This window comes from Pezoporus occidentalis, unplaced genomic scaffold (assembly GCF_034315485.1).
Source record: "Pezoporus occidentalis ecotype Australia unplaced genomic scaffold, CSIRO_AGI_Poc_V1 ctg49, whole genome shotgun sequence".
Taxonomy (NCBI): Eukaryota; Metazoa; Chordata; class Aves; order Psittaciformes; family Psittacidae; genus Pezoporus; species Pezoporus occidentalis.
Window position 1 is genome coordinate 3,328,787 of NW_026915824.1, and position 15,551 is coordinate 3,344,337.

Sequence of the window (15,551 nt, forward strand, 5' to 3'; positions counted from 1 at the left end):
CTCTTTTCATGCTAAAACAAGCTAAGAAGAAAAATACCTTTAAGGATGCGGAGGGGTCTTTGCTTAACGGCAAGAATGACCTGTACCTGGTGAACAAAGCTGAATTCTGGTGACTCGCACTAAAGCTATGTGTCAGCATCCTGTGGATTTATTAATTGGTGATCTAGTGTGTTCTTAGGCCACTTTCTTTGCTTTAAATGTGTCTCTCTCTTTCCATGCTTTAGTTCCCATTGTTAAAACATGGTTAATAATTCAGAACATTGTTTCTTCATCTCTCATCAATACATAATATGGTGTCTATTTTTAGAATGCTATGCAAGCTTTTCTTGTGCAATAAAAACAAATAATTTGACAGGCACTTACTTGCTTTCATTTAAGGGATGCTACTTTCTGGTTTCCTGATCCGAAATGTATGGTTCATTAGTGACATTGTCCAGATAAATCTGCACTGGTCGGCAGCACTGAGGAATATTGCTCTTTCAATTATCTTGACCCGAGCAGGACTTGGCCTAGATCCAAAGGTATGGCGACAGCTGTTTGTGTGAAGCAATGTATACAACAGCCCTCAAAAAAAAAAAAAAAGTTAATAATTGGTTCTCTTAAAAATATTGAACTGTTAAGTCTTAAAGGATCTGCAAATTAGATCATAGAACCATAGCATGGTTTGGAATTGGATTGGAAGGAACTTTAAAGCTCGTCCAATTCCACCCCCCTGCCATGGGCAGGGACACCTTCTACTGGACCAGGTGGCTCAAAGCCCCAACCAACCTGGCCTGGAACACTGCCAGGGATGGGGGAACCACAACTTCCCTGGGCAACCTGTTACAGTGTCTCACTACCCTCACAGTAAATAACGGAAAGCGTAGTTTTTATCGTATAGTTATATGTGTGTTAATATTGGCAGTTGGGTTTGTGAAGCAGGCAATCAATCAAAAAACTACGTGAAGAAAACTGATTTTATGACCATTTTCCCCTCGCCTTAAACAAATTTCCTGAATTTTGTGACCAGACCATCTCGAGGACATGTACCCCCTGGTTTGTCAGAAGACTTTATGCTCCCTGCCAAGCTCCCTGTCAGTTTATACTGACAAACTAAAGCAAGTAATGGAAAGGATCCCCAACCCTTGAAAAAGAATGTTGCTTTTGTTTTGTTGTTGGCACAAATCAAAAAAACCCAGCCAACTAAAACATCCAAACTTGTGTGTTTTTTTTTTACTTACTTATTTCTTTGGTTTTTTTTTTTTTTGAATCATTGCCATTTCAATGCAAATACATTACTGGCAAACATGAGTCCTGCTGCACTACAGAAACAATGCTTCACATCACAATTAGGTTTTTTTGTTCACAGTGAATTCCATAATGCTCCTGTGAACAAAAACATAGCCTTCCTCTGCACACCATGAAACCTGACATCCCGTAAATTAACGAAGCTGAGGTTTTGCTTAAGCAAAATCAGCTGGCTGAAATAAATCTGTACTGTATTGGTCCCTATCCATTTAAGTTAAAGGGACCATTTAAAGTTCATAGAAAACTTAGGTCAAGTATAGCTAGTTCAGAACAACTAAAATGATTTTACTTAACCAAGGAAGACTTGGGAGTTGCCAATGCTTCCGGTATTTAGAAAAATAGGGTGTTGTCATTCTTGAAAAATACCTGGTTTCCTAGACGACGATTGTCTCTTTTCCTAAGACATTGAAGCTTGTATGAGCATCGTGTTACACACAGCTTGGATGCCCAGTTCTGGGAGATGGCTTTTCTTTGTATTCCATGACAACTTTTTTTTTTTTTTTGCCAAGGGAGCTTTGTCTTTGACTCATTTTTCTCCCACGTGGCAATCGAAGCTCTGGAGCAATGCTTTGATGCAGTTACAATTGCTCCTGGTGTAATTGAAGCTGTGAAGACAAAGATGTAGGTTGCTCTGGTAATTCCCAGCCCTAATTATGCTGGTAAAAAGTGTAACTCACTGAATTTCCCCCTGCCACCCCATATGTCAAAATTAGGGACCTGTCCTAGCAGAGTCATGTTTGTGACTAACTTTTAAAGGCAGCTGTTACATGTAAATACTCTGGTTTAGAGAAATTTTTTAATAGAAGTTGCTGAGCCAAATGGAACTTAATATGCTCTGGATATCAAGTGAGAGACAGCTGGAAGAAATGCTTGGCTCCTTGTGCCAAGTGTATGTGGTTCTACAACTTTTCATGACTTACTGATGGGGGAAAGTTTTGTTTTTGGGGGGATGCTTGTGCAACTTGTGGGATTATAGCAAATTCTGCTGTGGGTGGAGCAAACGGCCTCAAGTAACTGTGGGTAAGTCAGCTGTGTTGAGGGTGTACTTTTCAACTGGATCCCTGTCCAGCCTCTCACATTTACCTTGCTCTGCACAAGAAGCCAAATAGAATTTTCTGCCCCTCCTTCCTGTGCCATGCAGGAACCTTGATGGCCCTAGATTCAGTGGGTTTCACTGCCACACTTGGAATTCTCTATCCAAATCCAGTTGCACTTGAGCCTGTCTCAGGCTTAGGCCATGTAAAGCTGCCACATCCTGTACTGCAGCTTAGAGAGGATTCTTTTCATGAACCATGTCAGATTGTACATTAATTTCCTCTCTATAAAGACAAGGAAGGGTACTGAGACTAATGTCTGAAAGTGTTTGTATATTGCAGGCTCTTAAGAAGCTCAAAGCAGTCTGTTTACGGCTTTCCTTTGGACCATGTATCTCAGAAACATGCACAGCTGCTGTTTTTGCCTACTTGCTCATGCATTTGCCATGGCAGTGGGGATTTATTTTAGGGTAACGTACTCTCTTTTCTCCTGTATGACAAATGTGTCTCTTTTCATGCTACAGTTAAATGATCCAAGTGCAGTTAGTTCTCTGCACCAAAAGGAGACCTCAGTTTAATGCCAGTTAGTTAGGAAACTGTGCTTAGGCCCCATGATTGTTTGCTTACCATTCATGTCTGGCTCTGTGGCTAATTTGAAGGTCACATTTCCAGGCTGTGGATGAGTACTTGCATCATTAATCTTCTGTGTTTGTGATGTGAGCACTTGAAGAAGGCTGGTGTGACCATTGAGTCTTCAATCACAACACAGAGGGCTTCTAGGGACAGAAAATGATACCACAATTTGGAGAATTTGCATGCTGGAATTCAGAATTTCCTTGTAGAGAAATGCACATAGGACAGTCTTCCTGATGTAAGTCAAGGATAAGGATATGGCATGTTATATTCCGGAGTAATATCCTTAAAGAGGAAACCTTTTCCATCTATTTCTATCTAAACTGGTAGAATAGGTCCAGATGCATGTACTGGAGCAAGATGGATGAACTCCTACTATGCCACACATTGATTTTTATGAGAAGGAACTGGGCTGCTGACTCATAAGCATGTCTAGACTAGGTTCCTAAATGGGACAATTAAGACATATATCAGGGAGCATAATTGGCCTGCAGTGTAGACTCAAGTCTTAGAGCCCTTTATTTTTAATACTATTGAGTTGGGCAGGAAGAAAGAACCTATTGCAAATGTGTGTAGAAATACCCCTGCTTGTAAGGAAAATACCTTATGTAAAGACTTGTTTATTTATGCTTTAAAAGAATTGGGGTCAGAACATTCTGAGGTTTTTCAGTTCAGTGCTTTCTTTTTAAGAGAGGCTGAACCTGTGTGTTTTCAGTTTTGTTCTAGGTGCAGTCTCCCCTGCTGTGGTGGTTCCCTCAATGCTGATTTTACAAGCTGGGGGATATGGGGTGGAGAAAGGTGTCCCAACTTTGCTAATGGCAGCTGGCAGCATTGATGACATTCTGGCTATCACAGGCTTCAACACCTGCCTTGGAATAGCTTTCTCTTCTGGTATGCTGGTTAATCTGTGTGTGGTGAAATCCAGAATAAACAGTGATGTTTTAAAGAACATGTGCTCTGTTATGACTGACTGGTTTGTAAGTTAATGACATCTTCTTATAAAGTTCATGTATGGACTTGAATATTGAGAGGGAAATTATTCATGATCGAAAGTCTTGATGTAACATGGTCTGCTCTGAGTTGTGGGTCACAACAATTTTCAGAGAACATTTTTCCCTCTCTGCTCCCTTAGCTGCCAAGTCTTGCCCTGCATTCTCAACATAATGCTTTCAAATATCCCTGGGTTTGGGAGTGTTCTTGGAGTGGCTTTTTGTTTACCTTCTTTCTTGGCATGAACTTCCAGAGAGAGAAAGATGCACTATCCAGTTCTTTCAGGGCCATACATTCCATCCTGAACCCCTTTGCCCCAAGTAATTTAAAGCAGACACTGCCCTGGAATCACCCTTGTAGGTATACAGTGTGGTTTGTGCATGAAAAGTCTATGTATAGCTTACTGAACCCATTTTTCTTTTGCCAAATAGGTTCTACTCTGTACAATGTTCTCCGTGGGGTACTGGAGGTTGCTGTTGGCATAGCAGCTGGGGGGATTCTGGGAATGTTTATTCGATACTTCCCAAGTCACGATCAGGTAAAAAAACAGTAAAAAAACTCTTAATGAAATAGAGACTTTTTGATAAGGGATAATGTTCTTAACTTAGTATTTTCCAAGCTTCACATGAAGCTGGTTTTGGAGAAAGTTGTGTACAGAGCTAACAGCTTTCAGGTTGCAAAGCCTATCTATCAAGTGAGGATGCGTGTTACAGGTAACTTTACTGCACCAGTAACTATGTATGATCTCATAGTCCTTCCCAGTGGAGATTTTGGAACTGAGCTCACCACCCTGCTCTCATTGAAGGTGGTGGAATTGTCCACACATAAAGAAGAAAGGGTCTGATACCCATTTCAGACAGTAAAATAATCATCAGTTAGATTGATGTGTGACACATTTATTTTGTAAGTGTAGGCCTCTTTCCAGTAGGCCTAAGATTAAAAATGAGTAAAGCAGACAGATTGTAGGTGTTAAGTGATGGGGCATACAAGTAGTGCTAATTACAATGTGTTACTTTCAATGAAAATCAAGCCTGTCTAAAATGATAGATGAATTTACCATCAAGGGGCAATTAAGCAAATAGAAAATTGTGGAAGAAAGTAGATATGTTCTGGACTACCTAATCTCAATTTGCAAAGCATCTGTTGCCCTCAGTGGGACCAAATTTTCTTCTTATCAAATACCACAAGAAGATACAGGAACTAAACAGATGAATAGAAATGGGCAACAGTGGAAGAGATATGTCTCCTGCAGGACTGGATCAAGACCCATCTAGTGTCAAGGATTTCACCTCTCCTTGGATAAATCGTTCTAGTACTTGAACACACAGGTAGAAAAACCTGTTATCACAGAGTTGAAGCAGGGCTGTTAGAACAGAGAATCATATTCCTTGTGATAAAAAAAAGCTTACTGGCAGTGAGACTGGCAGAGGATAGAAAATATTACATGTAAAAATTTTAAATTTCTTAAGAATTAATGTCAAAAAAACCCCCTCTCAATCCAGCAGTTCATATCTTACTTGAAAACTTTGATTCTTTCATAGTGGTTAATGACAATTTCTGTTTTCAAATTGTTCCCTTCAAAATCATCAGCAGACACCTTTTTCCTCCATTTCTAAAAGAAATTTACTTTTTTTTTGTTTGCTTCTTTCCTTGGCTGCAGGTGTCTCTGGCATGGAAGAGATCATATTTTGTACTTGGGCTGTCCATGTTTGCTGTTTTTGGAAGCATCTACTTTGGCTTCCCTGGATCAGGAGGGCTCTGCACGCTAGTCTTAGCTTTTGTTGCAGGTGTTGGATGGTCTGAGGAAAAGGTAAATGTTTGCATAAAGAAGCATACCATAGCAAAACCCTTTTGTGTGTACAGCCTGACAGGAGTTTGAATTTCTGTCAGGGGTGATAATGATGCATTTATGAAGCCTTAGGAAAGGTGTTCATTAAAGAAAAAAGCATTCTACATTTATTTTGGAAGTCTTTAACATTTAGCATGACAGAAAGTTATGTGAATATATATCAATACAGAGCCTAATATACTGGCAGAGAAATGCTCACAGACTTGTCTTAGACATCTTAAGCCATTTAAAGGAGATTTATTGTCAAGGCACTTGACTAGGAATCCAAAGCTTTATGTCCCAGCTCTGAGAGTCTGTAACATTACACTGTCATGTTATGGTAAGATTTACAAACAGGTGTCCAAAATACAGTTGTGTGCATGGCCTGAATACCCTGAGGTTTTGTTACGCAGTTTTGGGGTGGTGAAATGGAAAACAGTAATTAAGCATCTTCTCTCCTCTTTCCCAAATTTCAGCCAGTGTATTCCAGAGAAGAGAGCAGGATACCCACAATAAAGGGTGCTATAAGGCCGTATAAAAAAAATACAGAAGACTGCTTTTTAGTTCCTTTTTCTTAGCTACTAAGCCTGCTTCCTCTTACCTTTGCTGCCACACTGCATTTCTTTACCTCTCACTGTATGTCTCACTGCCTCTTTTGCTTGATATCATCTACATGAGAGCATCTTTCCCTCTACAGCTGTACCCTTGAGACATGCAGTAGGAGAAGGGAAGGAGAAAGGGGATCAGGTAGGGGATCAGATATAGCAGAGCCCATGTTCTTATCCCCATCTAGACCCTGAGTTCAGTAAGATCTCAAGGTTTGTTAAAACAATGAAAAAGAAACCATGGTTTCTATTTGGAAGTATTACCTTGTTGTCCAAGTTTAAAAGCAGAAAAACTCATCTTGGGACTTAACTACTTAAGGACATTAGATCTGGTAAAGCGCTCTATTGGAAAGCTTTTAAACCATTTCAGAAAGAAGGACCTTCTGCAGTCTATAAATGCTTAGTTTAAATTATTTTGATCAGTGAATGAAGTTTTCTGGCCTTAAGGATGTTCTTTTCAAATACCTTAGCTCTTTTCTATCAGGTACAGTCAGAGATTTGAAGGTTTTCCTGCTGAGCTTCTCATCACCTCCTACTTCATCCTACGTCCTCCTCCTTCCATCATCCGTGGTGGAAGTCACTTGGAAAATACTGTCCATGGAGAACAAGGAACATAGTACCTATTGGTGGAACAGTTAAGTGGAGAGTAAAAAGACTGAAAGGATGCCAGCATCTGTAAAGAGTTTTTGGGTTTGTTTTTCTATTTTTAAAAGAAGCGTGAGATGACAAGGTGAAATGAGGCAAATAAAGAAAACTGTTTAGCAGTCTGTACATCTTCACCCTGTTCTCTCTAAGGTTACAGAAGTTTCTGTGTTACAATTTTCTACCATTCTGTTGACTGAAGAACAGGAAGACTCCTGTTTATCCTGGCAGCAGTTTTCGGAAAATTGTTAGATGTAAAATTCAAATGCAAGGAGAAAAGACAGCATTGCCCTTATACAGGGCACACTTGAAAGTTCAACTTTTTACTGGTATGGGATTTCAGACTTGCTCAGTCTAATTTTGCTCCTGCTCACGTGGAAAAAGGCCTCTTGAGTGCAGCACAAGCAGGGTTAGGTCTTAACTGAAATTTAGAGGTCTGACTGTGCTCAGACACAAATGGAAGAACACATTTAAGCATGCAGTTCCCAAAGGCTCAGAAACTTCATGGCAAAGCTGTTCAAATTACAGTGTCTCCCTAAATACTGACACCATCTGTGCTTTTATTTTCCTCCTCTTGTCTGTAAACTGCTCTGTCACTCTTCAAATATCAGTGACTTTTATTTCTCTTCTTGAGATAATAAGCATTTATTTATTGGCAGAACTACACACTCTGACCTTCAAAAGGTACACAACAGATTTTGAATCTTTTAGTATTAGCTCAAAGGAGAAGCAATTCTGGACAATCTTTATGATACGTTTTCACTTTGATTAATTAAATCTTGTGTCTACTTGGCCGTATTTTTGTGAATTTATTTATTATTTTTGGTTTCATTCCAGAAAGAAGTAGAAAAAATTGTTGCTGTTGCATGGAATATCTTTCAACCTTTTCTTTTTGGTTTAATTGGTGCAGAAGTATCTGTTACATCTCTTAGGCCTGAAACTGTTGGTAAGATCATCCAATAATTATCCAGCTTTAATATCTGTAAGGAAATCTAAAGCCAAGCAGCTGACACCCCCCCCCCCCCCCAAAAAAAAAAAACAACAAAAAAAAAAGAAAGTCAACCCCACTTTAAAGCTATGGTTTTAGGAGCCTTATTGCTCTCAGACACCTATGCACAAAAGTGTTTGTCTTTGTTGCAGGACTCTGTGTTGCTACATTGGGCATTGCCCTCCTTGTGCGAATCATAGCAACGTTCCTGATGGTGTGTTTTGGTGGGTTTAATTTCAAGGAGAAAATATTTATCTCATTGGCATGGATTCCCAAGGCCACTGTCCAGGTAAGCAGTTCAACATCACTTTCATTCCAGGCTAAATTAGTTGTCCTTAGCAAAGCTCCTTATAACTAGCACAGTAATAAATAGGAAGAGGATCAGGCTCAATAAAAGCAGTGTAGATATGGACAGTTCATATTCTAAACCACTGCTTGAAAAGTGCATGGACAGCCTTTTATGTGAAAGTTTTTTGCTTGCATCCTGGGTTGTACTCTTAATAAGTGACAGCGAATTGTACATATAGGAAATTTAACTATTTCTCAGCTATTGCACATTACTGTGCCTTTACATACAGGTTCTAAGAACTTTCAAAACAAAAGTGCTTCCCTCTGATACATGAAATGTCTGCAGGAACAGTCACATAAAGAGGCTTAGAATGGGTTTTCAGTTTGTGGTAAGGGGTAGTCTGACAGCCATATGGATAGAGAAGCCTCAGGCTAGCTGCATTCTTTCTTTATTTCAGTGATTGTTAAGTTATTTAGGTGTTACCTAAATAGCATGATTAACTGCAGACAAAAGTTAATATTCCAAACAGGTAAGGATTATTGCAAGATTTGCAAACTATACTTTCAGAAGCTGCTGCTAGCTGACTGTTGTCAGGATGCATTCTGTGGTATTTTAACAGCTGCAATGAAGAGTACACTGGCTCATTTCATTAATCACAAATCCTCCAGAAATGTAGGTAAGAGGACAGCTAAACAATGTTCTTCATGGGAGGGAACCATCCAGGTAAACTCATTAGCGTAGAAAATTCAAAGTGTATCCAAGCAAAAAGTGTTCTCATAGGTATAACATTTACTTTTTTATTTACTGTCTAGAAATTAATCGACTCAATGTACTACAAATGTCAAATTTATGCTAAATATTGACAGATGATTAGTTTCCTTTTTTACCTCTTTCAGTGCTGAAGGCTACTTGCTCCATTTCACCAATGTTTTCTTTCCTGCAGGCTGCAATAGGCTCTCTTGCCTTGGATACAGCAAGAAGTCATCAGGATGAGCAACTGGAAAAGTATGGAATGGATGTACTGACAGTAGCTTTCTTGGCTATCTTAATCACTGCTCCAGTTGGAGCTCTGGTTATTGGTTTGGCAGGGCCCAGACTTTTGCAGAAGGCTCAGACAAATAGCAAGGAGGATGAGGAAGGTGCTGCGGTTGGAGAAGAAACAGAGGCCTGTGAGCCTTCGTAAGATGGACATCTACACGAATATGGCCCTTCAGCCCTTATGCTTCTGTTGAGTAAACACAGATGTCTGTAACCTTTCTGGAGGAAACCAAACCAAGTATCAGTTATGTCTGCTATTTTGAAAGCAGCCGTGGCAGAGTTTTATGAAATATTTTTATGTGTTGATAGTGCCTTAAGAGATAAAATAGCTGAACATACAGTGAATGGGCTGGCCAGGCAGTGAGTCACTGAGAAATTAGCAGTCAACAGTTACTTGAAATATGTGGGTGTGAGGTCAGGGAGAGGATCAGAATTGTTCAGGCACAGAGCTGGAGTTATGAGGTGGAATATAAACAGGAGAGATTGGAGATTAATGTGAATAACTTCTTGATGGTTGAAACTGGGCCGTGAGATACCAAGTTCAACTGCTCAAAGAATGCAACTCTCTGAATGAGAGACTGCTGGCATACAGTGAATGAATCCTGCCATGGGCTGGTGATTCTCTCTCCTTCCTCATTCAGATTCCAGAACGTGCCTTCTCATATTGCTGTTCTTCTTCAGCTCATGTACTCCTTTGTGCCTTGAAAGGACTGTCAGCTCTGGTCATAGCAAGAAACAGCAAGTGGTACTTAACGTGCTGAAAGAGAGCTGGGTCCTTCATGGGCTGTTGTAATGGAGGTGTTGCTGGTGCTAGTAGAAAACAGGACTGAGCTTGAAAATGGCATGAGGATTGTGGGGAGGCTGTAAGGACTGGGAGAGGGTTGTACAGGATTGAGATGGCTGCTTCTTCACCTACGTTCCTCAGCCTTCACACAACATGATGTCAAGGGAGGGAAAGCCAGTTCTTCAGCCACTGAGAGTGGCTGTGTTCTGGTACTGGCCACTGCAGGACAGAGGGAAGAGTTCTTAGGTGGGGTTAGCTGACAGGGCAAGGCCAAGGTGGCAATGAGTTGTCACTTTCTTCCTCAGTTCCTGTTGAGCAACTCAGTGATAGCAGCAGACCTCAAATCAAGATTCCTAGGTCAGCTGGGATCTCCTATTGCTTTGTCCTAAATGAATACTCATCTGGCTGAGAAAATGCCATGATCCAGCCCCTCTCACATCTGCTTTTGGACAATTACAGAAAAGAAAACGAGGTATTTGCTACAAATATAGCCAGTGGTGCTCACTTTTCCAAGAGGTGGTTTGCTGAATTGATTGCGGAGAGTGGAGGCCTCTAAGACTTCCCACGGTATTTTTTAACCCTGACTGATGCAGAAAACTGATACACTTTAAATGAATGACCTTAAAAATACAGTGTTGAGAGGGGATTGTTCAAAGTGAAAGGAGCTTCATTCTCACCTACCTTCAGAAAGGCTGTTGTGTGAAGGCAGGTGTCATGAGGAAGCTGCATTAACACCACAGTGCTAGCACCTTCCGTACATACCCCAGATACTATGGGTCTTTCAGAAAAAAACAAGTTTCTCTGTGAGGCTTTGGATCATAGTAATGACTGACAACTGTGTTAAGTATCTTGCCAAAACATTTCACCAGGGGGAGCAGAAAGCTCAAATATGGTATTCTTCAGTGTATTTAATACAGATGTCTCCTGCAGAGTCGGCTGTAATACAGTACACATCTGATACTCCCATTCTCAGAATAATTTCTTTTCTCCTTGGCTGTTCTAAAGCCAGAAGTAAACCTCCTCCGTTGACTGAAATCCTGCTCATGCTTTAGCTGTGGTATTGGTTAGGGTTTTGTATTGACAGGTACCAGAAGACCTTTCTCACTGTGCTGTTTTGTACAAGTAACTAGCTCCAAGTAGGTTGTTCCCACCTCCACTCTCAGGCATGGAATCAGCACAGCATCGCTCAGAAACTGCAGGTTTTCATAGAACGGTTTGTGTTCAAATGGACCTCAAAGACCATCTAGTTCCAACCCTTTGGGGTTTTTTTTAGCAAGAATGCTAGATTGTGCCTGTATTCAAGGTGCCTCAGTGCATATATCTGCACTACAGCCAGAACTGAACTGAACTCATTTTACAGGCTACTGTGCAGAATATATTTGATGTGTCTAGATCATTTTGGCATTAGTAAGAAAGAATTAACCCACTCTGTTTTAGCTTTTACAATTTTAATATGTAACACAAAAATGTCAAAAACACTTTTAAAAGAAAACTACCTAAAACTGTATTATTTGCAGAGTGTTCATGTATGCCTCTGTATACAGATTAATTGCACATCAATAAGTATGCCTTGGTATATGCTTCCTCTTCCAAGCCAAAAAGGAAGCTTCCTGAGAAATATTTTATCACTGTGAAATTCCAGCACAGTGATAAAACAAGGAAATTCTTTGATAAGTTCTCCCCAAACAGTTGTCAAGAACTTTGACATTTTTTCACCATGTATGCTGCTGTTCTCTCTGCTTCCTTGGGGAATGTACAATCTTCAGTTCAGTTCATGTTTGTCCCCCTGACCAGAAAGGAAGATGCTTTCAAACTACACATTGATGAATGGTTAGGGTGCTGTGCTGGGTGGTTATTTTATCAGCCACTGACTTCTGTGCCTGTTCTGCCTACTTTGCATGGCTAACAGAGGCACCCTGTTTCTTAAATAGGGGTAGTTTAAATAGGAGTTTATTTTATTTGAAATCATGTCTGTAAACCAAACTGATGAGGGAATACGGTGTTCAGTTCATCAGTGACTGTGTATAAGATAATTTTCCTTGAGCAGAACTTATAGGAATAAAAGCTTTATATAGTTCACTTTTCCATAAAGCTTTATAAAAAGTAGACTCTTCCTGCAGAGAGGGATCACTATGCCAAATCTGGAGTCTGTTCAATAGCAGGAGTGTGACATGTAGGGATTACAGCCCTTTTAAATTTAAACACACCTTTAGCATGCAAGCAAACCTCTGACAAACAGATGATAGCCTCTAATACTTGCTCACCATCACAACAGCATCTCATAAACTGGATTTATTGTGCTTCCTTCACCAAACCACACTCTCAGTTTATTCATTAGCTCACTCCCACCATTCCGAGTGCTTGAATAGCTATACCAGTGAAAAGCCCCATGATCACCTCTAATCTAAACAAAACTGAATCAATTTTCATTGCCTTGCCATCGTGTGTGGATGTTTCTCACAAGATTCCTTTTCCCCAGCTTTTATTAAATCTTCAGAAAGAATCGGGTTGAAGCTATTACCCAGACCTGCAGATCTAAAATGAAAAGCATTAATGCTTTGTATTGCTCCCCTCCTTACCTTCCAGAAAGGAATAAAACACCTGCATCTTGTCACAAAAAGAAATGATGGTTGTTTTTTTTTTAATAACTGTGATGACAATTTCAGCTGATTTTAAACAGCAGCTACCTTTGAGACATACAATTTCACTTGCTATCAGGCATTGTGTGGGTGAAGTCATGACATTTAAGACCATTTCCCTTTTAACAAAACACCACAAAATAATTCATGAATAATGAATGAATTCAAGCCAGTAAAATCTTTATGCCATGCCAGTCTCTTATTTGCAGGCAATAAAATTAGAGCATAATGTGCAATAAACTATAACCAGAGAAGTCCCACTGTCACGCAGACATAATCACTGACATAATGTGGGAGAGCACTGAGCACAGGGTGTGTGCAGTTCCAGAAGATTCACAAGAACCTCTGCAGCAGAAGGGTCTGATGGCACAGTGCACTCCTGGCAGCCAGCAACGGGCAGTTACACCACACAGCATATGGGACAAAACAGAACTTGGCTATCTGCAAGCAGAGTCTCACAAACTGGGGGATGCAGTGATAATGTAATTATCATCACTACTTTCTCTTTTTCAGCCAATCTGGTGTTTTAGGGAATTTAGACTGAAATCTAAACTGAACTGTGAAACACTTATGGTGCAATACAGCCACAAAACAATGAATGATGCAGTTTCTGCATTTTGGCTTTTAAATAAATGGAGTGCAGGAGATCAGATTTTGTGCCAGCCACCCTTCAATTACATTTACTTTCTCTAGTAGTTGCCACAAGTCAGACACCTTTCCTTAAATGTATTTGGCATGCAACTTTATTTGTAATCTAGTATAAGTACTGTTCAAATTCATCATCAAAATATCACTGTTCTTGTAAAAGGGCATGTCATGACATGCCAAATTCAGCTTCCTCTGACTGTGCATCAAGACCTGGTCTACTGCCGCAGGGCTGGCCTTAATTAGCATTCAGGGAAAATTTATCCCTTTGTGTGGAGCTTTCAAATCAGATTAGAAAAGTCATCCAGTGGCAAGACATGACCAAGCACATCCCAGCTGGTAATTGGTTAAACTCTCAAGCACTGGTGAGATACAGGGCTCTGCACCCACTTCAGTTCTTAGCTATCTATCTCTTCCTGTAGACTTTAGGCAGATAATTTGAAATTAAGAGTAAATTCTTTTGAAATTTTCTACAGAAAATTCTGCAGCCATAAGTGCCATTAGTACCTTGACGATTCTGAAATGTGAGGAAATGATCATTTATCTTACTTGTGACCTTCACTTCATTATCTTGGAGAAATTACTAAAATGTCCTTCCTATGAAGGAACTGCGACTGAATGCTGCTATTGCAACACTACAAATGTGTTCCATTCCCCTCCAGGCGTAAGCAAAACTAAATAACCCTGCTTGTTCCATAGCTGCAGCTGTAGATAGCTTAGCAGCAATCTTACTAACAGCAAGCAAGGAGAAGTTAAGTACATTGTCAAACCATGCTAGAGATGGAGTCAAGAGGTTAAACCTTACACTGTCTTTCACCTTTTACAGGACCTTTGTGGGAGAAACAAAACCAATTTTGCAGTATTGCTTACTCTAACAGGGTTTGTCTGAGTAGAGCAACAGAAGTGAGAACAGGACTGATGTATGTAGTTTAATTCTCAGAGTTTGGAAGAAATCAAACTATTTGAATGCAAAAGTATCCTGATAAAAGCTGGAAGCACATACAAACTTGTATGTAACAGCCTGTTACAACAGGCTGTGGATTTTAAAGCCTGGAGAAAAAACAAGACCAAAACATCTAAATCCAGGACTTTGCATTTCACAGTAATTTCTTCTCCAAACCCAAGAACTGGGACTTGGTATTCAATATACTAAATTTTTAAATGAAGACCGACTGTAGGACACTTGCAACATTATAAATTTTCCTCTATTATAAATGTTATATCCTAATACAAAGTTTATGGTTTGCTTGTCCATTACAGGCAAGACCACCAAGCATTTGAAGATTTTACTGTGGTTCTATTACATGCTTTGCAAAAGCAGACACTTAACATACAATCACATCCTGATCTGCCATCCTTTGCTGCAAACTTCTTCTACCTAGAACTACAATTATTACAAATGCAGGAGGAATGATTTACCTTAGTTCTACTGCTGCTGTGTGAGCCATTTTGTGAGAACTGCTTCCTGACTTACTTGTTTCAGCTCTGTGGTGACCAGCTTTGGCAATGGCACGACACTCTGGGGCTTCCCACCTGCCTAACAGTAAGTCAAATTACACGCTGTTAAGGAACAGTTGAAATGTGCCTTACTACAACTGACTAAAATTGTAGCATGGGGCAATTTTTTATTTTTAAACTGATGGATACAGTCTTTCATCAGCAAATAAAGCAAATAAAAAACTTTAGAAGAATTAATCTAGCAGGTAGATAACCAGCAATTATTTACCTGCATCTGAAATTAAGCCATACCACAGCAAAGGTTCTGACTTGCCCAAATAATCTTTCTGAATAGGTAACAAGAATACAGCTCAGCTCTGCATTCTGGTCATTTAACAAATTCCTCCCATGAAATTCTCTGCTGTAAAAAGTAGCAGCTACAGTGCAAGTGAACTTGCAAGAAGCAAATCTGGGTATCCTTACACTAACTCATGAACGATCAACTCAGGTGCCCAACATAAACAGGTAACATTAGTGGCTGACCTGCTGAATAGTTCAATTTATGTGGTCTGGAACTGCAGCACTCCACCTGGTAGGCTGTATGAGACTTACCAGCTAGGGGTGAGGGTATGTGTTTGTCTGAGGTAGGCTGGTTTGCATGAGATTAACAAAGTGCCCACTTTAGCATTGCACAGACCAGACCTTCAACCTA

At 40.0% G+C, this 15,551-nt stretch overlaps 1 protein-coding gene and 1 long non-coding RNA gene across 3 annotated transcripts in view; one reads left to right on the forward strand and one right to left on the reverse strand.

Annotated features, from left to right (window-relative positions):
• LOC134173041 (sodium/hydrogen exchanger 9B2-like) overlaps window positions 1-13,407 on the forward strand; it is a 27,819-nt gene extending 14,412 nt beyond the window's left edge. For both annotated transcript variants that reach the window (XM_062636712.1, XM_062636713.1), the window contains 8 exons: window positions 379-521; window positions 2,664-2,791; window positions 3,670-3,845; window positions 4,376-4,482; window positions 5,605-5,754; window positions 7,857-7,965; window positions 8,160-8,296; window positions 9,240-13,407. In XM_062636712.1, the coding sequence (XP_062492696.1) occupies window positions 379-521; window positions 2,664-2,791; window positions 3,670-3,845; window positions 4,376-4,482; window positions 5,605-5,754; window positions 7,857-7,965; window positions 8,160-8,296; window positions 9,240-9,479 (1,190 nt within the window). In that variant the 3' untranslated portion in view covers window positions 9,480-13,407. The remainder of the gene's footprint in view (window positions 1-378; window positions 522-2,663; window positions 2,792-3,669; window positions 3,846-4,375; window positions 4,483-5,604; window positions 5,755-7,856; window positions 7,966-8,159; window positions 8,297-9,239) is intronic.
• Window positions 1-15,551, reverse strand: part of LOC134173055 (uncharacterized) — a 314,635-nt gene that overhangs the window by 107,715 nt on the left and 191,369 nt on the right. The window lies entirely within an intron of this gene.